The following is a 17,311-nucleotide window of genomic DNA, read 5'->3' on the forward strand; positions in this document are numbered from 1 at the left end:
TAAAAATTATTTGGCGAAGTTATGAACAAAATAGTAAAACAACAAGACAAATTTTTGTGAAATATCGCACTTTGATAAGCCGTAATTCAGCGAAATTGCATCCGATTGCAGGGTTTCATGCATTGTTAGACTCGTGAGATGCATAAGAACAAAACTGCATTCAACTTGAAGTCTACGATTTTCGATATTTTGGCAAAAATCGTGATGTAAAAAGCTTTTTGCCCCCAAAAATGATGCGTCTTCATCTTCTTATCCAGTTTTCTAACTTGAAAGTATATCTCAGCCAAAATAATCGAGTGAGAGTTCTTCGGCTTAATTTAACTATGCACGTTGTAAATAAATATATGCTGCTTGAGTTTAATAGCTAAAAATTGTTTTCTGACAATTATGGCAATAAATCCAACTGCAGAAGAGATACTTTTGTTTAATTTCAAACTTTGCGAGCTATACTCAGCTAAACAGAATCGATCTATTGTTTATACGTCTCATCGTTTGTGTGGAAAGGCACAATTAAAATGAGCTAAACAGTCTGATATAAAATTCATTGCGAGTTATGATCAAAATAGTAAACAAACAAAGAACAAATTTTTGAAATACCGCCTTGACTAAGCCGTAATTCAGCGAAATTGCATCCGATTGCAGGGTTTCATGCATTGTTAGACTCATGTGCTGCATAAGAACAAAACTGCATTCAAACTTGGAAACTCTACGATTTTCGATATTTTGGCAAAATTCGTGATGTAACCCCTTTGAATTTTTGCAAAAATGATGCCGTCTTTCATTTCCTATCACTTTGCTAACTTCTGGAAGTATATCTTCAGCCAAAAAAAATCGCAGTGACCGGAGTGTTCTTCGGCCTTAATTTGTCATGACTTGTAACATAATATATGCTGTTGAGTTTAATAGCTAAAAAATTGTTTTTGACAAAGTTATGGCAATAAATCCAATGCAGAAGAGTTACTTTTTGTTTAATTTGAAACTTTGCGAAGCTATAACTCAGCTACAAAAAAATCCAATCTAATTGTTCTATACGTCCTTATGCTTGTGTGGAAAGCACAATTAAAATGAGCTTTAACAGGTCTGATATAAAAATTATTTGGCGAAGTTATGAACAAAATAGTAACAAACAAGACAAATTTTGTGGAAATACCCGCACTTTGATAAGCCTCGTATCTCAGCGAAATTGCATCGATTATGCGACGGTTTCATGCATTGTTAGATCGTGAGATGCATCTAAGAAAACAAAACTGCATTCAAATTGGAAAGTCTACGATTTTCGATATTTTGGCAAAAATCGTTTTTTGCGCAAAATTCGTAAGTTATAATGTTTAAATTGTAATATGCTCTTTTGTTTTTAGCATCAATACGAGTATAAGACAGTAACCCGTTTCAAAATCGGATGGTTATAAACAAAATTTGAATAAAAAATCAACAATGTTGTAAAGTTACACGTTTATGTTTGATTAAATTAGTTTTTATTTAGTATTAAGGACTTTGAACAATACAGTAGTGTTTAAAATGTGAATATCTTATATTTGGATATAATATGTTTAAGGCGCCATGAAAGTTTGTTTAATTAAATACTCTAAGAATTGATTAAGTCGCATACTAATGACTACTTAAGCTTGCTAGGAGGATACATTTTTATTTAAACGTCTAACAAGCCAAGTTGCCGTGCATAGGCAGCTCAGAAACTTTACGAGAAACTAACAAGAGCACAATTTTCCAAATGAAGGCGGCTGTGGGAGGGCGTGCCAAGAATTAATTGTTAGTCGTTAAAGTTTCGAGTGATGCGCAGATGGGAGGTGGGTGTAGGTTAGGTTATGCGGCGGCAATAATTTAAATATTAGTTACATATAATGTAAACCATAAATTAATTTTGTATTCGCAAACTATTAAAGAAGTTTCTGCTGCTGTAACGATGCTGGACGAAGAAGGACATCCGCTTGAACTTTGTTGCGCGAGGTTGCGTGGCTGGCAATTAGTTATTCACGCTTGCGCTTGCCTTTGGGTTGTAACTTTTTGGGTTGGGACAAGCCGCTGCGACTCCATTGCGAATCCATTGTGGGTTTCGGGCGCCACACGCGTATCTCAAGCGCTTATCAGAGGCGCTGCAGCATCCAGGCGTAGACTTGATGCTGCTCATAGTTGCCAAAGGCCTCGCGAAAGCGCAACTTCTGCTCGGCACTCAATTTCGCATGGAAATCTTGTGCAGCTGTCACGAACAATGCAATTTCGTGTTGACCCAATTTGCGCGTAGTTGTAGTCGCTGTTGCAGTCGCAGTGGCAGTCGCAGTTGGCGTTGCCACACCAATGCCGAGCACCAGCGGAAATAGTTTAATCAAATGCAGATTTATGGAAGCGGATAAAAAGATGACGCTGAGACCCCAGACACCTTGATGCACAGGCTGTGCCAAAAACGTTGGCAGCGTGCAGATCAGCCAGTCCTGCAGCATTTGCAGGTACGACGAGTCAATGGCTGAGCGAAACACCTGCAAGCACGTAGACAAAATGAAAAAAGAAGTGTAAGAGAGTAAATTGAAAGCTTAAAAAGCAAAAGGGCAACAAAGGGGAGCCAGTATTTCTGATTACAAGCCACGAGTAAAGGTGCAATAACAAAATGTGTTGCGTTCTTTGTGGCAAATGAAATTCCACTCTTACTGTGGATCTTGCTTCGTGTTGTTGTTGCTGCCTGCCGTTTTGGTTAGTTAACTTTGCCCCAAACGACACTGCAATTTACTCTTAAAGCAAGTCTCTCTCGCAATATTAATTTCCATGCACGCCCACTGGGCAACCTTGAACCTAATGAAAAAATTTTATGGCACCACAGTGCTGGTCACATAGCACACACTGACCCACATAGCTGCTCCTGCTGCTGCCAGCTACGCTGTTGCGTATGCTTTTTGGGTTGGTCAAAGGCCAAGCTGTAGCCATGAATTCCATTAATGTTCAAGCTGCCAACAAATTCCACACACACACACCCACCCAAATGGAAGGCAAGTATTTTACCCTTTCGACTGTTGGCCATGCCAAATATTAGCGGTGCATTGGCTCTTCACACCGGTCTCAAGACACAACGTCCATAAAGAGACTCAAGAAGCAGCAGTAGCAACAATGTGCGGCAGCCACACACACACACACACACACGTGCGCGCGCCTGTTTGTGTATATCCCAAAGCTTTAACTTAAGCACACACGTATAGCTTTTGAAGCTAGTTTGGGGCTAGCTGATTTTGTCTCATACACAGAACTCACCTGATATACAATCGTGGCAATAACATCGCCATGCGGTTGATTTATTGCCAGAAACTCCTTTATGACCTTCGTCAATATTTCATTTGGTGGCACTAAATCACGTATAATTTGGCACAGCACTTGTCCATAAATCCAGGCAGCGTCTCGACTCGATGATTTAATACAATGCAATAGTATATCAACCTTATCATTTTGCAGCGCGATTATCTCCGGATCATCCTGCACAATGCCATTTGACAGCTCTGTGTTCTCCAACTGTGTAGCGGAGCCTGCAAAGAAAATAAAAGCAAAAGTATAAATATACACGCTACATTCTCGATAATCTGGAAAGTTACCAAGAACTACCAATACAAAGTTGTAATAAGTGAACGCGTGGCCCTTTTCTTTTTTATATGAATCTGAATGCAATGTTAATAATTTGAAAGCAACAATCTATAATTAGCCTGTACTTTTGCATTTATATGCATTTCACACTCTCAAGCTGTAAGCATAAATTAGCATATAAATGGCTTAGTTTATTTTAAACAAAACGTTAGTAAGCACAACAGCTTTACATGTGTGTGTAATAATTGCAATTGATCCTAAGCAGAGGGCAAAGCAATGCGCACAGCTTGACTTAAAGGCTCAGAGGCCACAGGCTGTTGCTGATAGTTGCATGCCACATATGTTTCTGTGTTTGTGTGCTGCTTAATGTGGCTGCATTTGGCTTTTGCTGGCCGAATTATTTACAATGCTTTCAACAACAAGAGCATTTGCGCTTTTGTTTTTTGCAGCTTAACATTCTTGGGTGCCTGGGGGGGCAAGGCTTGCAGCGCAGTTTGCTATGCTGGCTGTTGCCAATTTTGGTGTATTGTTGTTTCGGCTACGCGAGCCACAATTATGCGCGCCACAAATGCCGGCAGCATAAAAAAAGCTAGCGCTGAAATTCGTTTAAGCAAGCGACGCTAAAGCAACAACAAAGCAACGAAGGACAGCAACTGCGCAAACATTACTGGCGTGGAAAATAAAGTTGGCGGAAGGTGGCATCGCAGCCCTTAAAAGACTCCAACGGCCGGCCAGCCACCAATATAGCCGCAAATATTTATTATTGCGTTCTGCAACTTTACCAGCCAAAAAATAGCAGCTTCCTCTTATATTTTTTTTTGTTTTGTTCGTTCGCGTGTATATTGTGTGTGTGTGTGTGTGTGTGTTTTTGGGGGGCGTATGCATTGTTGTCTTGAACATGTGCCTTTCAAACGCTTTAATAAAGCAGACTGGCAAACGAGCAAAAAAGCGATCGGCAATGGCCAACTTCCGCTTAGCTGCACTGCTGCCAGCTACGGGGATTTGGGGGCCTAACTAATGCTCGCTGCCGCCTCCTGTCGTTTACGCTGCGAACGCGTAGCTGCAGCTTGGCACTACGGCAGCCCGAACAAACATTGACATTTTTCATAGGATTTACATGCAACGGCCATTGGCAGAAAACCCAATCACGATTGCTGATTCGTGACTGACAAAGTGCAAGAAAAATAGATGCAGAGCAGACTCAGAGTCACAGCGTTATTCTTCTCGGCCGCCAAACAGTCCAAAAAAATCGCATCCGTTGCGTTGTTTATACAGTTTATACGTTTGTTGCTGCATTAAAGCCTTAAACCGCTTAGGCTTATCAAGCAAACACACACACACAGATAGACACAGACAGGCAAACAATTTGAAATGCCACGTCAGCTAAAGCTAAACAAAGACTTTAACACACTTGAGCAGCAATTTGGCTTGAGCTTCTGCTATGTGCGTTAATAATTGCCCTAAAATTGTGCTAATAGCAGCAACAGGAATAATTGTGGGCAGCCCCAACCAGCAACGGCAGGCAGCAATTACCCAAGCATGTCCTTTCCACACACATCCCCAGACTAACAGACAAAAACAGACAATGTTAGACATGACTCAGAGTCCTGGCCCAGTCTGTACTGTGCTGTGCTGTTGTGTCAAACAGTTGACCCGCAAAACAAAATTGTGTTCCGTCAGTCAGGCCAAACGACAACAAGAATTGAAATACTGTAGCATTGAGTTTGTATTGCGGCAACAATTATAGCAATTGTTTGGCTTAAGGTGGTGGCTAGTAGAAAAATAAATGTTGAAAATTCGATGAATGTTTTTGTTTAGTCAAAATGCGCTTAAAACATAAACTTGAAGTCAAAATAGGACTAAACTGCCCAGCTAGTGGCTTACTCTCAATTGTAGATATCCTAGCTACAATACGCAGCTTAAGTGATAACAGATTTTAGCAATTCCATAATAATTTTGGGTTCATGCTTGTTGTTTCTTTTGTTTGTCTGCTTTGCAGCAAGCGCACAGCTGCTTGTGGCTATTGTGTTACTTTGAACGTTGTTGTAATTGTTGTAAGCGTGGGGGTGGGGGGAACTATCAAGTACTTACCCACATACATGCAGGACAAAAGCAATTTCAATGCTGGAATTGAAAATTTCTCATTTTCCATTTTCAGCAATTCGAGCGCAAGTTTTTCAATTTTATGTCGCAACAGTGCTGTGACCACAGCATCGCCCCCAGTGTCTCCAGCTCCGCTGCTACTTCCGCTTGACTCACTTGTTGTTGCTGTGGCCGTAGCTGTGGCTGTGGCGATAGGCGCTGTTGCAGTGCCACCACTGCCACTGCCGCTGTTGACCACCAGGCGCTCGAGTCCCTGTGCCAAAGCATAAAAGGATAAAGATAAATATGTAAATAAAAATAAAAGTAAAAGCGTAGGCAGCACTGCATATAGAAACAGCAATGTGTCTCTGTGTCTGTGTGTTTGTGTGTGTGTGTGTGGATTGCCACGATTCGCTTTTGAATTTTTATCATTGCATACTTAAGTGGATTTTTCAGTAATGGCCACGCTAATTGAGTGGCAAATTGTTATTGTTATTGCCATTGTTGTGCGCTGTGCGCCATTGATTGTAAACACCCCCGCCTCCACTTTTCCACCGCTTGCGCATTCTATTAGTTTCGAGCTCTGCCGCAACAAAGCGCAAGAAGCCAACAACTACAAAATGTCACAATTGAATTGCGTGGAGATTTTATAAATCGTTGTGCAAAGTCGAACTTCATTTTTGCAGCACAAGTAAAAAAACTAAATATATATATGTATAAATATAAAAGTGAACTGATGCATTTGATTTGACTTTAAGTTCCGCCTTAGTTAAATTTATATAATTTAATATGTCATTTAACTAACAATAAATTGAGCACAACTGCGTTTGGTATTTACTGTTGTTTTCTATTATTTTGAAAGCTGCTTCAAAAGGCATCTCAATTTTTATAAAGCCCACTTTGGCTCACACTTATTTGACATGTGTGTGTGTGGGAGTAAAGGAACGTGTGTGTGTATGTATGTGTGCGTGCGTGTCTGTGCAAGTGACTTTCACTTTGACTCAATGCTATATTTTGGCAATAAACATTGCGTTCGTGCCAGCAACGATGTCTCTATGTTTCTATATTTTTTCGCCGTTGCCAGTTATGATTTTTTTTTGTTGTAGTTGGTCGTCGCTTCAAAATTGTCAATCAAAAAACCAATTAAGCGCAACGTGGTTGCTGTCTGCATTGCTTTGGCAACGCCAAAAGGGGTGGAGCCGGGAGGTGTAAGAGTGATTTGCCTAGGGAAAATGTCGCAGCGTTTAGGTTGCCGTCAATGGCAACGATTGCCAAGTTTGACAAGCATCAACTGCCTGCTGAAAGCGGCTATATTTTTTTTTTCTATTTTCCCTCTCTCTCTCTGTCTCTCTCTTGAATTAGGACAAGCTGCTTTTACTCACGTGTAGCACGCACAGATAGAGTTGGTCGTTGTGTGTTGTCTTCAGCAGCTTGCTGGCTGCAATAATTGTGTTGTTGAGCAAATGGCATTGCGGCACAAACTTTGATGTCCATTCGATCAGGCTGTAATTGAGCGTCCACACCAGCTTCGTATGCTCCAAACTAAACTGCAATGGGCTGCAATAAACAAAATAGCTGTAGTATCAATGCAACAATGCGATGGCTGTTGCATGCCTCGGCTCTAAATTAATTAGAAGCTTTTGCTGCCCACAGGCGAACACGCGCTTACAGCTTTGCCCAATGTTGCATGTGACCCCGGCCAGGGCAGAGCTGCAGCCAAGCCGACAGCAATGCGAGTGAAATTACAAAATAATTAGGCAACTTGTTTGGTTGCTGTTGTCTGAGCGCTGATTAGTTTTCACGTTGCCCACGCTAAAATTGCATAGCATTTTGCTAATTGTTGTTGTTATTGTTTATTGCTGCTGCTGTGTTGCTGGTGCTGCGAATATGCGTTGGCTTGGCTGGTTGCTGGTAGCCTGCGGTACACGCTGCGTATGCGCAATTTTTGCAACGCCAATGGCAAAATGTTTGGTGTGATTTTAGTGCCGCTTGATTTGGTATTTGCGACTAGCAAACGCATAAACATATTTGAATATTAAACCACAATTGCCAATATTTCAAGGTTGCAACTAAAAAAAGTTGCAAAACATTTGGGAATTCGACCAACAACAGCAACAGCCACTGCAACTTTTGCTAGCAGCAAAGCAACTGAAGTGGTTGGCATATGAAATTCCATCAGCAGCCACAGCAAGCAACCAAAAGCAGCAGCAGCAGCAGCAGCAAGAGCAGTGTTGGTAATTACAATTTGCCAGCACGCACACATAAAGCAAGTACAACAACAACTATAAGAGCAGCTGCAATATACTTTACAAGTTTACAAGCAAAAGCCGACAGTGCCATCGATCAGACATTGCACTTCAGTTTGCGAACGAAAATCTATCGACAGCCCAAAAACAACTTTCGAGCTTCGAGTTTTTGAATTTACGGGCTTGCCAATAACAGATTCCAGCAACTAACAAACTCACAGCAGCAGCAGCAGCAGCACAGTAGTCAAAGCAAAGCGCTGCATGTGCGACGCAGTCCTTGAAAACTTTTTGATAGCAAACAACAACAACAGCAAGCTGCGCCAGCCAAAAGCCAAAAGAGCAAACTCAAACGAGCGTTAGATGCATGCAACAGTCAAGCAAGCAGTGGCGCAGCGAGAAGGCGCCTCTCGAATTCAAGCTTGCCACAGTAGAGATTTGTAAATATGTTCCAAACATAAAAACCACGTGATAATAGTGAGTGCATTAAAGAGCTAGAGCGACTTACAAAGGTTACTCAGGTTAGCGCTATAGGCGAGTGCTACTGTATCAATAACCAGAAGAGTTTGATTTGCTGTCACACCCTGTTAGCAAATTTACTCACTGCCGCATTAGATTGCATCTGCATTGGCCAAGTTGAACTCTGCTTGTGGTCAGCAGGCCGACAAAAATCAGACAATAGCAGAACCAAGTTTTGGTTTTTAATAAGCTGCTGCTGCTGCTGCTGCCGTCAGACTTGCTGTTGTTGGGGTAGCTGCGTGTGCTCGCATCCACTTATGTCTAGGCAAACACTAATTACCTTAGAGCTGGCCCACACCCGAACGTGAACGTACCTCTCATCAATGATGCCATGACGATTTATGTAGCCCACAATTAAGTCACGTAGCAGCGCCAGTTCATCGCTCAGTTTGCCCATAGCTGTGTTGGTGCGACTGCAGCACTCTAATAGACAAACCAAACCCTGCAGCGCCGCAATGCGTATGAAGCAATGCGAGCTCTTCAAGTAGACGTTGCCAATCAGGGTGGCCAAGTGTTGCAGCTCAGCGTAGCTGGGAATCAGCAGGGCCTGGCTGCGGCACAGCAAGTAGATTATGTGCTGCCAAATACAAAGAAGAGTCGAACGCAATAAGCTCAACGCAATTCAGATGCTGCTCAAATTGTGTTTGGCTGTTTGTTTCGCTGCCTACCTGATGCGATATGGTATCGTCCATGGCAATTTGGTCGTGCAGCCGCAGCGCCCGCTCCTTGATCCACTTGATTTGATCCCGACTCTCGCAGATTTCACAAAACTTAACTAGATTCGGCAGCACGAGCATGTGATTCAACTGCAAATAATCAGGAGTTAAATGTCAATTAGTTCTAGGATCTGTCAAAGAGCCACTCACTGCCAGCTGCCAACTAATGAGATTATTGTGCCGGCGCACATGACAGTTGTCAAGCCTTATGCACTGGCTGCTTACCTCGATCATCTGCTGCAGCACATCGAACACCAACTGCGCGCTGCTGCGAAAGTCAATGCCCGACATGCGCGCAAAGTGTCTGTAGTTCCGCCACAATGTGTCTGTCACGCTCGACGTCTGTCGCTGTCCCAGTTCGCCGCTGCCGCTGTCCGACTCCTCGCTGCCGAGTCCCTCGGCGCTGCCAGGCGCTGTGGCTGGCTGTGCGTATGCTTCCATTTGTGCCCAACAGAAATTGAGATCACATTGATTGGCCCCAAAGTCGTATGTGCCAATCACATTATCCGTTGCCAGCTGCCGCTCCAGATTGGGCAGATAAAACACATTGCTTGCATCCACAAGCAGCTGCACTTTGTGCAGTTTCTTTAAGCTGCAAATATAAATGCAGTGCTCTGACTAAAATACCAAGTATATATATATAGTGATTCTAAATTTAAAAGTTACATATGAAGCAACCAAATCAAGCAATTGCATCTCACACTCGCAATATCGCTCAAAAGATATAAATAGTGCTTTGCGGATTAGCAAAATGTTAAGCTTAAACTTAATCATCGATGAACAGTTGTTATTTAATTATTTTTACCTCCCCATCCTTTCCCTTAGCCTCGCTTGTTATCACGAAAACTGAAACTAGTTTTTTGTGCAAATTGTTTTGGGCAGCGCCATGTCAACAAATTAGTTGTGCATTTAAAGTTTGTTAATTGCTAAAAAATAATACCAGACACAGGGATATGCTCGGGATATCACGCAGGGCTTATAGAACAAAGCGTATCCCACACACACATTAGCATACACACACACACTTTGCATAAAAGTGTTGAAAATTGAGCTACAACTTTTGTCGTTCGTATCTAATTTATGCTTTTTGGCATTTACGCATTAAAAACTTTACATTTATTCAGCTGTTGTTGTTGTGTTTGTTATGGTTTTGGTTATTTCGTCTGCTGCATATTAATTTTAATTTTCATACAACTTTCCATTTTTTATGCTAAACTTACCTAATGCTGTCACAATTGATGCGTTGCCAGCGTGTTGTGTGATAAAACTGGCTGCTGCGTTGTCCGACAATGGGAAAAGTTTTGTGTGTGGTTAAAAGTTCCATGATGGCCTGCAGGCAGACCTGCCTGATCTGGAACTGTTCCTGCTGATCAACCATATGCTCATCATACTGTTTGTTAATCAGCAGCAGGAAGGTCATAAAGTATTCCTCAAACTGCTGCCTTGTGGTGTAGCCAAAAATTGATAGCCTGCGGTACAAACAAAGAGAGAGAGAGAGAGAGAAAACAATTTAGGTGGCTTTCATAATAAGCAAGAGTAGAAAGCAAAAACACACACACACACACACACACTTAACAAATATTACATGTTGCTGCAAATTTAATTCAATTAGTCGAACTAATCAATTATACAAAATACAAAACGCATTTACTGCTGGCAAGCCAATTGGCTCAATAAGCTATTGATTTGTTTGATTTTCAGCGCCTGCAGCTTCAAATGCAACTAACAACTTACAATTTTCTAACATGTTGTTGGAAGCAACCACAAGTAGGAGATGCATTCACAATTGAGGCGAACTTGCATTTAGTGTTTCAAAAAGATTCTGTTCATAAAACTTTTGTATTTCATTGTCCCAATTGAAATTGTTATTGCCTAGATTTATATAAAATAACATAAGTTTAATTGCTTGATATTTAATATTCAATTACAAAAGTATCCTCAAATCAAACTTTGCCACGCCCCTTTTGCCAAAGCTGCCATCATATGCTAGCTATGCTACAATTTTGATACGCTTCACTTTTGCTCACTTAGGCTTTGCTTGTTGTTGGCTCGCTTGGGCGGTTTGAGCGCAATTAGCAGCTTTGCAAAGCAGCGCAAGCAAAAGCAAAAACAAAAACAAAATGTTGTCACGCATCATGTGCGCCTTTTACTGACAGCCACGCCCAATCTGGAACACACTCACACACACATGCATCACTTTGCCGCTCATAATTTGTTTATATCGCTGGCTGCACGGCATCGCAAAGCCCCAAACCTCTAAGCCCCAAAGCTTCAATGGCTCCAAACTCGCATGTGCTTTTGCTGTTGTTGTTGCTGTTGCTGCTACTGCTGCTGCTTGTCTCGGAGTTCAAAATGCTTGCCACATAGTGAACGTTGCCGTTGGCTGTCACAGTATGCTCATCGTCGTTGCCGTTGCCCGTCGGCGTCCGCGTCCGCGTCGTCGTTGTTGGAGCTTCATCTAATAGAGCTGTTGATGTTCCGCTCTGTCAGCCCTTTGGGGGATTTTGTCGTTGCCGCTGGCTGGGACGCTTGTTCTATGTGGCTTCTGCTTGTTGCCACTTGCCACATGCCTCATGCCACATGCCACTTGCTCTGTTGATGTGGTTTTGATGTTTGTGCTTTTCGCATGCTGCATGAAATGCGCTGCAGTTTTGGCGCTTTAACGACGCGCACAGCTTTTAGGCTGGACACACACACACACAGACACACACACACGCACATTCAAAGATGACGACAATTCGAGCGCTGACAGCTTAATGATGACGACTGACTGGCTTCCAAACAATGACAGCAGCAGCAGCAGCAGTGGCGTCGTGGAAGCTGTCAGCTCTACAAGGACGAAGCAAACAACGCCAACGCCAAGGACAGGCCGATGACAGCAAAACAGACAAACGCAGATGTAGATGCAGATGCAGATGCAGAGACGGGCGCTGAGCACTGAACTGCAATGACAATGACAACTTACAAGCGCAGCAACGCATACAGAGCAACTAAATAGGAGAAGAGCAGCACAGGATGCTTGTTGTCGCCAGTTGTGGTTTAGCCAATGGCCTCAGCCATATCCACAGCACATGTTTGCCATTGCTGTCAGGCGCTCGTCAGTCGCTGTCACTGCACTGTCAGCAACATGAACATGGCCAACAACAGCAGCAGCAGCAACAGCAACAATTTGTTTGTTGGCAAGCAAATCATAATTTAAGGTGAGCAACAAGAGCTAATTATCAAGGCATAATGAGCTTGGATTACTAACCGTTTGACAAATTGACGCAGCACATCGACATCACTCAAACTATCCACAGGTATTGTGGGCAGCTTGCCAGCGCTACTCTTGCTCTCGTCGTTGTCGTCGGCCTGTTGCTGCTGCATGAGCTCAAAGGGTGTGACGGCGTAGGCATAAAACTGATGCAAGCGCAGCAGCGCGCTGCCAATGTCCGCGATGAGCGACTAAAAGAAATTCAAACAAGTTCGGAAATTACAGTGAGGCAACTGCAACTTAAAGGGTGAACTCACCAACGGCGCTTGTAGTTGTGCCAACTCATCGCAATCGCCATCAATTTGCGTTGCAATCAATTTGGCTAGGAAAATTGCCTGTGGCGCCACTCGAGTGCTGCTGCCTGGTCGAAAGCGTTGATAGAAACTGGTGTGTTGCAGCAGACGTCGCGCGCAGCGGTTGAGCAAGTGCAGCAATGCCACACGCAGCTCACAAGTATTGCAGGCCTCGGAGTTTGAGTTGAGCGCCGACCAGAGGCGTGGCTCTTGCAACAGAGCAGCGAGACAGCGTAGCAGCACTTCGAGCGCCAGTTGCTGCTGCTGCTGCTGCTGCAACAGTTGGTCTGCTGCCTGCAACAGGCAGCGCATGTAGCACAGCAGCGTTGACAGCTGCTCTGGACGCAGCAATTGCTCAGCCACGAATTTATCCAACTGCTTGGCGTCAATGTAAATCAAAGCGCTGCGCTCTATCAATCGTATGCCTTGCAACAAGTTGCAGACAGCGCTTGCCACGTCCAGCTGCTCCGCATCCAAACGCGGCGTTTCGCACGCTGCTTGCAGCCGCGTGTAGAGCAGCGCGCAGGCCACACGCGCCAACGCGGGCAGTTGCATGTAGTTGATGTGCGGCGCATGTTGTACGCACTGCTGCCTGAAGTGGCACAACATGGCGGCGAATGCAGCCTTTAGTGCGTGTTGCAGCAGACGCGCCCCCTGCGCTGGGCCCAGACTGCGCAAGAGGCGCAGCAACTTGGGCTCCGACTGTATCTCGAGCAGCAGCTGCATCAACTGCTGCTGCTGCTGTGCCGCCTCCGAGTGCTGTGTGGCAAATTTGATTACCTGCAAGGGGAGGAGGCAGCGTGTTGCAGCGTTTACCGACTCATAAATTAGCCAATTGTGCGACCACTTACCTGTGCAAAGAGCCAGTTCTCATCAATTATGCGCGGCGAAGACGACGACAGCGCCGAGGACGTCGCTGCCACATCAGCTCCGCCTCCATTGTGTGGCGGCCACTCGAGCTCCAGTTGCTGCAGTCTGCGCATGCAAATGCAATCAAACATTAATAGCAATAAAATAAGTGAAAGCAAAGAAGATTCAAGCCGCAGTCTTAATACACTTTGTCCATAATTTTCTCAATTCAATTATATTTGTAAATGTTTTGCAATTAATATAGAAAGCTGCCAACCTTTGAGACTTGAGATTGAAACTAGACAGCTTGCAACCCCAAATTGATTGTCATTGCTGTTGAGAGCAGCAGCAACTGTTAAGGGAGTATTCAACTTCAAAAAGACGACTCGACTTGATATTTCTTTTACTAGACTGTTATACTATGGATCTTAAATTAAGTATTTCTTGACTTTATATGTGTGTCATACTTACAGCATGGTACGGAACTCATCATGATCCTCATCGCCAGCCAGTTCACCACGCAGAAGACGCTCGTAGATGCTGCTCCTAACGGCTGAGCTGGAGTGCGAGGTTAAGCGGCGCGCTAGACGCTCCATGGGCAGTTCCAATTCACGCTGCCCGGCGTGTAGCTGATGTAGACGGCAGAGTAGCTGCAGCGCCAGCAGCGTGGCAGCGGCAACATCGTTGCAGCCAGATGAAAGCTGCTCGCGGCGGCATTCACAGAGACGCCAGAGCAGGCTCAACAAAGCGCGCACCGAGTGCTGGGCGAACAAAGGGAGCACAAAAGGAAAACAAGGCGAATTTTATTGTAATGCAAAAAGATTGGCGTTCTTTTCATTTTGATTGCGTGGCTGCAATTTACTTACGCGATTCAACTTGTGCGCGTGCCGCAGCAAGGCGGACTGCAATAATGAGCTGCACTCGGGACGCACTTGACAGAGCTCGCAAAGGAATTCCAAGTGGTCGGCAATTAGGAAATTCAGATACTTGCCCGCAAACAGGCGACGCACTTGTTGCACAGTCCAATCGTTCGCCTGCAATTAGTCCAAGATGTTCTTGTTGTTGTTGTTATTATTGATGAGGAGAAGAAGCTGCCGCTGCTATTAGCCGACAAGTGGCGCCTGGTCGAGTGGCAAATCAATTAAATGAATGCGTGCGCTTTAAGTCAATGCACAAACGTTTAAGCCGGAAACGGGAGACCGGAAACCGGCAAAAACCGAAAAAACCTCAACGCGGTGAACCGCAAATTTACGCTGAGCGAGACAACGACAATTGTCAGCTGCTGTGGCTCTCATTGTTAGTGTTTGTGGCGACTGCCACATTCAAATTAAACTAATGTGTGAGCTGCCTCCCCCCACTCCCCACGTGCCCCACGCTTCGGTACTCACCGCAGTTGCCAGACAAACTTGGCGCAATATTTCGCGCTGCATACTCCACTTGAGCGGCAGCTCGGCCGCCTGCATCAGCAGCAATGTCGGCTCCACCATTCGCATATCCAGCAGCAGTTGCACACACTCCAGCAGCACCAGCTCCAGAGCCTCTGACGTTGCCACCGCTGCGTCGGCACAGATCCAGAGCATATTGTAGTATTTACAAAGAAATTCAGATTCGGACAGAACCAAACGAAAAACTGATTGCAGCGCATCCTTGTGCCGCGAACGACAGCAAACGCTGTTCAGCGCGTTAACGAATCTGGCGGCCAGCTGGCAGTAGGCGTGGCTCACTGCGCCTACATCCAGCAGAGCAGCCAGACAGTCTAAGAGCTTCTCGCTCAGAACTTTGGCAAAGTAGTTAATTTCGCTGATGGCTGGACGTGGCCTGGGATGCGCAGCAGCGCGCGCTGCTGCCGCGGCGGAAGATGTTGTGGGCGCCTCGTCCTGCCAGGCTGTGGCAAGTGGAGCAGTCATTGCCGCATCTTCAGCTTGTAGACGCCGCTCGGCCAGCGGATTATTTTTCAAATAAAGTTTGATGTGATTCACCAGATAAATCTCTTCGGTTTTAAGGATTACATGCGCCAGCGTAATCATTGCCACAGCTAAATCACCAAAGTTGCCAACGTCCTGCAAAGAAACAGACAGTCAGACAGACAGACAGACAGACAGAGAGAGTTAGGTGTTAGTTGTTAGTTGTCTCAGTTGACTTCTACGCTGTGTGTGTGTGTGTTTGTGTGTGTGTTTGGCAAAGCGTAAAACTTTGCATAAATTGCACCAACAAAGTTGCCCCAACGACAACATCAACATATTTTCCGGGCGTAATTAGAAACCATAGCAGACACTGCCAGAGCGAGCGACTGTTGCACGCCCAATTGCATGCAATTTAATTTGCAACATGTTGCTTAAAGCCTGCGGCATTAAAATTCAAACAAATTTGCTATATATACATATATTTACTATTTTTTCTGTTTGCTTGTTTTTGTAGGCAATGTTTACATGCAAAATGTTATTTAAGTTGCGGCACAATTTTCAATTTCAATTAAAATGTTGATGCTATAAAGTTGTGACTCACACGCACTGGCGCTGTGTGTGTGTGTGTGTATGTGTGTGTGTGTAATGAAAGCTGTTTGCTCAGCCAGGCATGCATTGACTTATGCGCTCATTGCCCGACTTAATTACTCATGCCCACCTGGGCGGCAAAAAGTGCGTGGCATGGCGTTAATTTGCCTGTAATTTCATACATATTTTTTGCTTGATTTTTGTTAACAAATTAAATAAACTATAATTGGTTAAAGTTTTTAAGCTGTGCTATTTAATTACAAGTTAAATGAAGTTGAATAGCCGGCAATAGCAACAAGAGCAAACTAAGCCACGTTTAACGTTAGACACGTGATGCATGCCAGCATATCAAAGCAAATGGCATGAGACAGCAAAGGACTGAGCGAGCGAGCGAGAGAGAGAGAGCGCGAGAGAGAGAGAGTGGTAGCCTGCTTTGAGTTTGAGTTAAGCGCTGCTCGTATGCAATCGACTGCGTACATAGAGTAAGAGGATGAGATGGGCAGTGTGTAATTAAGTTGGTTTCAACTGTGTGTGCCGAGCTCTGCCTGCCTGTTCTGCTGTCCTTTTGGCATGGCTGACTGCCAGAAAAAACCTCTCTCACTATCTCTCTCTCCCTCTCTGTCTCTTGAGCGCCGTCAGTTAATGCATGTGTGTAGCTTAAATGCGCATTAATAGTTGAAAATGTGCGGCGTTGAAGCGTAGGTATTAAAAATGTCACGTATACGACATGTGCCACATTAACTACTGCCTCGCATGCAACAGCAACAGCAACAGCAGCGACGACGACTACGAAGTAGTAAAAATAATATACCCTCTACCCAACCCAATCCACCCACAAATGCATTCGAGTGCATGTAAATGCAAATAAGCAAACGCATTTTTGTTATTGCACACCTGGACAGTTGGGGTTTAGTTTGTGGGTTGGGCTGGGAGCAGCAGCAGTGTGGTGGTGTCATGACAAATCGCTGATGCTGCCCACAAAACACAGAAGCCCAAAGGCAACAGCTGAGCTTGGGGTGTTTAATGAAATATTTGCTTTGTAGGCTGAAAGGGTTGACCCCAAATGGCAGTTTATAAAAATGCGCATAAATAAACACGTCAAGTTAATTACACCAAGCAACAGTGTGGGCATTAGGTTGAGTTTGTTTTTATGAATATTATAAAAGAATGTTTATGAAGCGCTGAAACTAACATAACAATCAACGTACTTTATCATTATTTGCTATACATGGCAGCATTTCTATTTTTGTGGCACACATTTGTTAACTGTAGCCAAAAATGAAGA

General features: G+C 44.2%; 1 protein-coding gene across 1 annotated transcript in view; it reads right to left on the bottom strand.

The window, feature by feature from the left end:
- Positions 1 to 1,498: 1,498 nt before the first annotated feature.
- The window catches only part of LOC108603700 (huntingtin), a 36,727-nt gene continuing 20,914 nt past the window's right edge, over positions 1,499 to 17,311 (bottom strand). Inside the window, exons 16-29 of the mRNA XM_017992730.1 lie at positions 14,923 to 15,594; positions 14,401 to 14,568; positions 14,006 to 14,295; positions 13,537 to 13,660; positions 12,650 to 13,465; positions 12,390 to 12,583; positions 10,360 to 10,608; positions 9,365 to 9,731; positions 9,092 to 9,229; positions 8,738 to 9,000; positions 7,044 to 7,218; positions 5,671 to 5,935; positions 3,256 to 3,524; positions 1,499 to 2,492 (exon numbers count right to left, since the gene is read on the bottom strand). Coding sequence (XP_017848219.1) covers positions 2,103 to 2,492; positions 3,256 to 3,524; positions 5,671 to 5,935; positions 7,044 to 7,218; positions 8,738 to 9,000; positions 9,092 to 9,229; positions 9,365 to 9,731; positions 10,360 to 10,608; positions 12,390 to 12,583; positions 12,650 to 13,465; positions 13,537 to 13,660; positions 14,006 to 14,295; positions 14,401 to 14,568; positions 14,923 to 15,594 — 4,380 coding nt within the window. The 3' untranslated portion in view covers positions 1,499 to 2,102. The remainder of the gene's footprint in view (positions 2,493 to 3,255; positions 3,525 to 5,670; positions 5,936 to 7,043; positions 7,219 to 8,737; positions 9,001 to 9,091; positions 9,230 to 9,364; positions 9,732 to 10,359; positions 10,609 to 12,389; positions 12,584 to 12,649; positions 13,466 to 13,536; positions 13,661 to 14,005; positions 14,296 to 14,400; positions 14,569 to 14,922; positions 15,595 to 17,311) is intronic.

Source organism: Drosophila busckii, chromosome 3R (assembly GCF_011750605.1).
Source record: "Drosophila busckii strain San Diego stock center, stock number 13000-0081.31 chromosome 3R, ASM1175060v1, whole genome shotgun sequence".
Lineage (NCBI taxonomy): Eukaryota > Metazoa > Arthropoda > Insecta > Diptera > Drosophilidae > Drosophila > Drosophila busckii.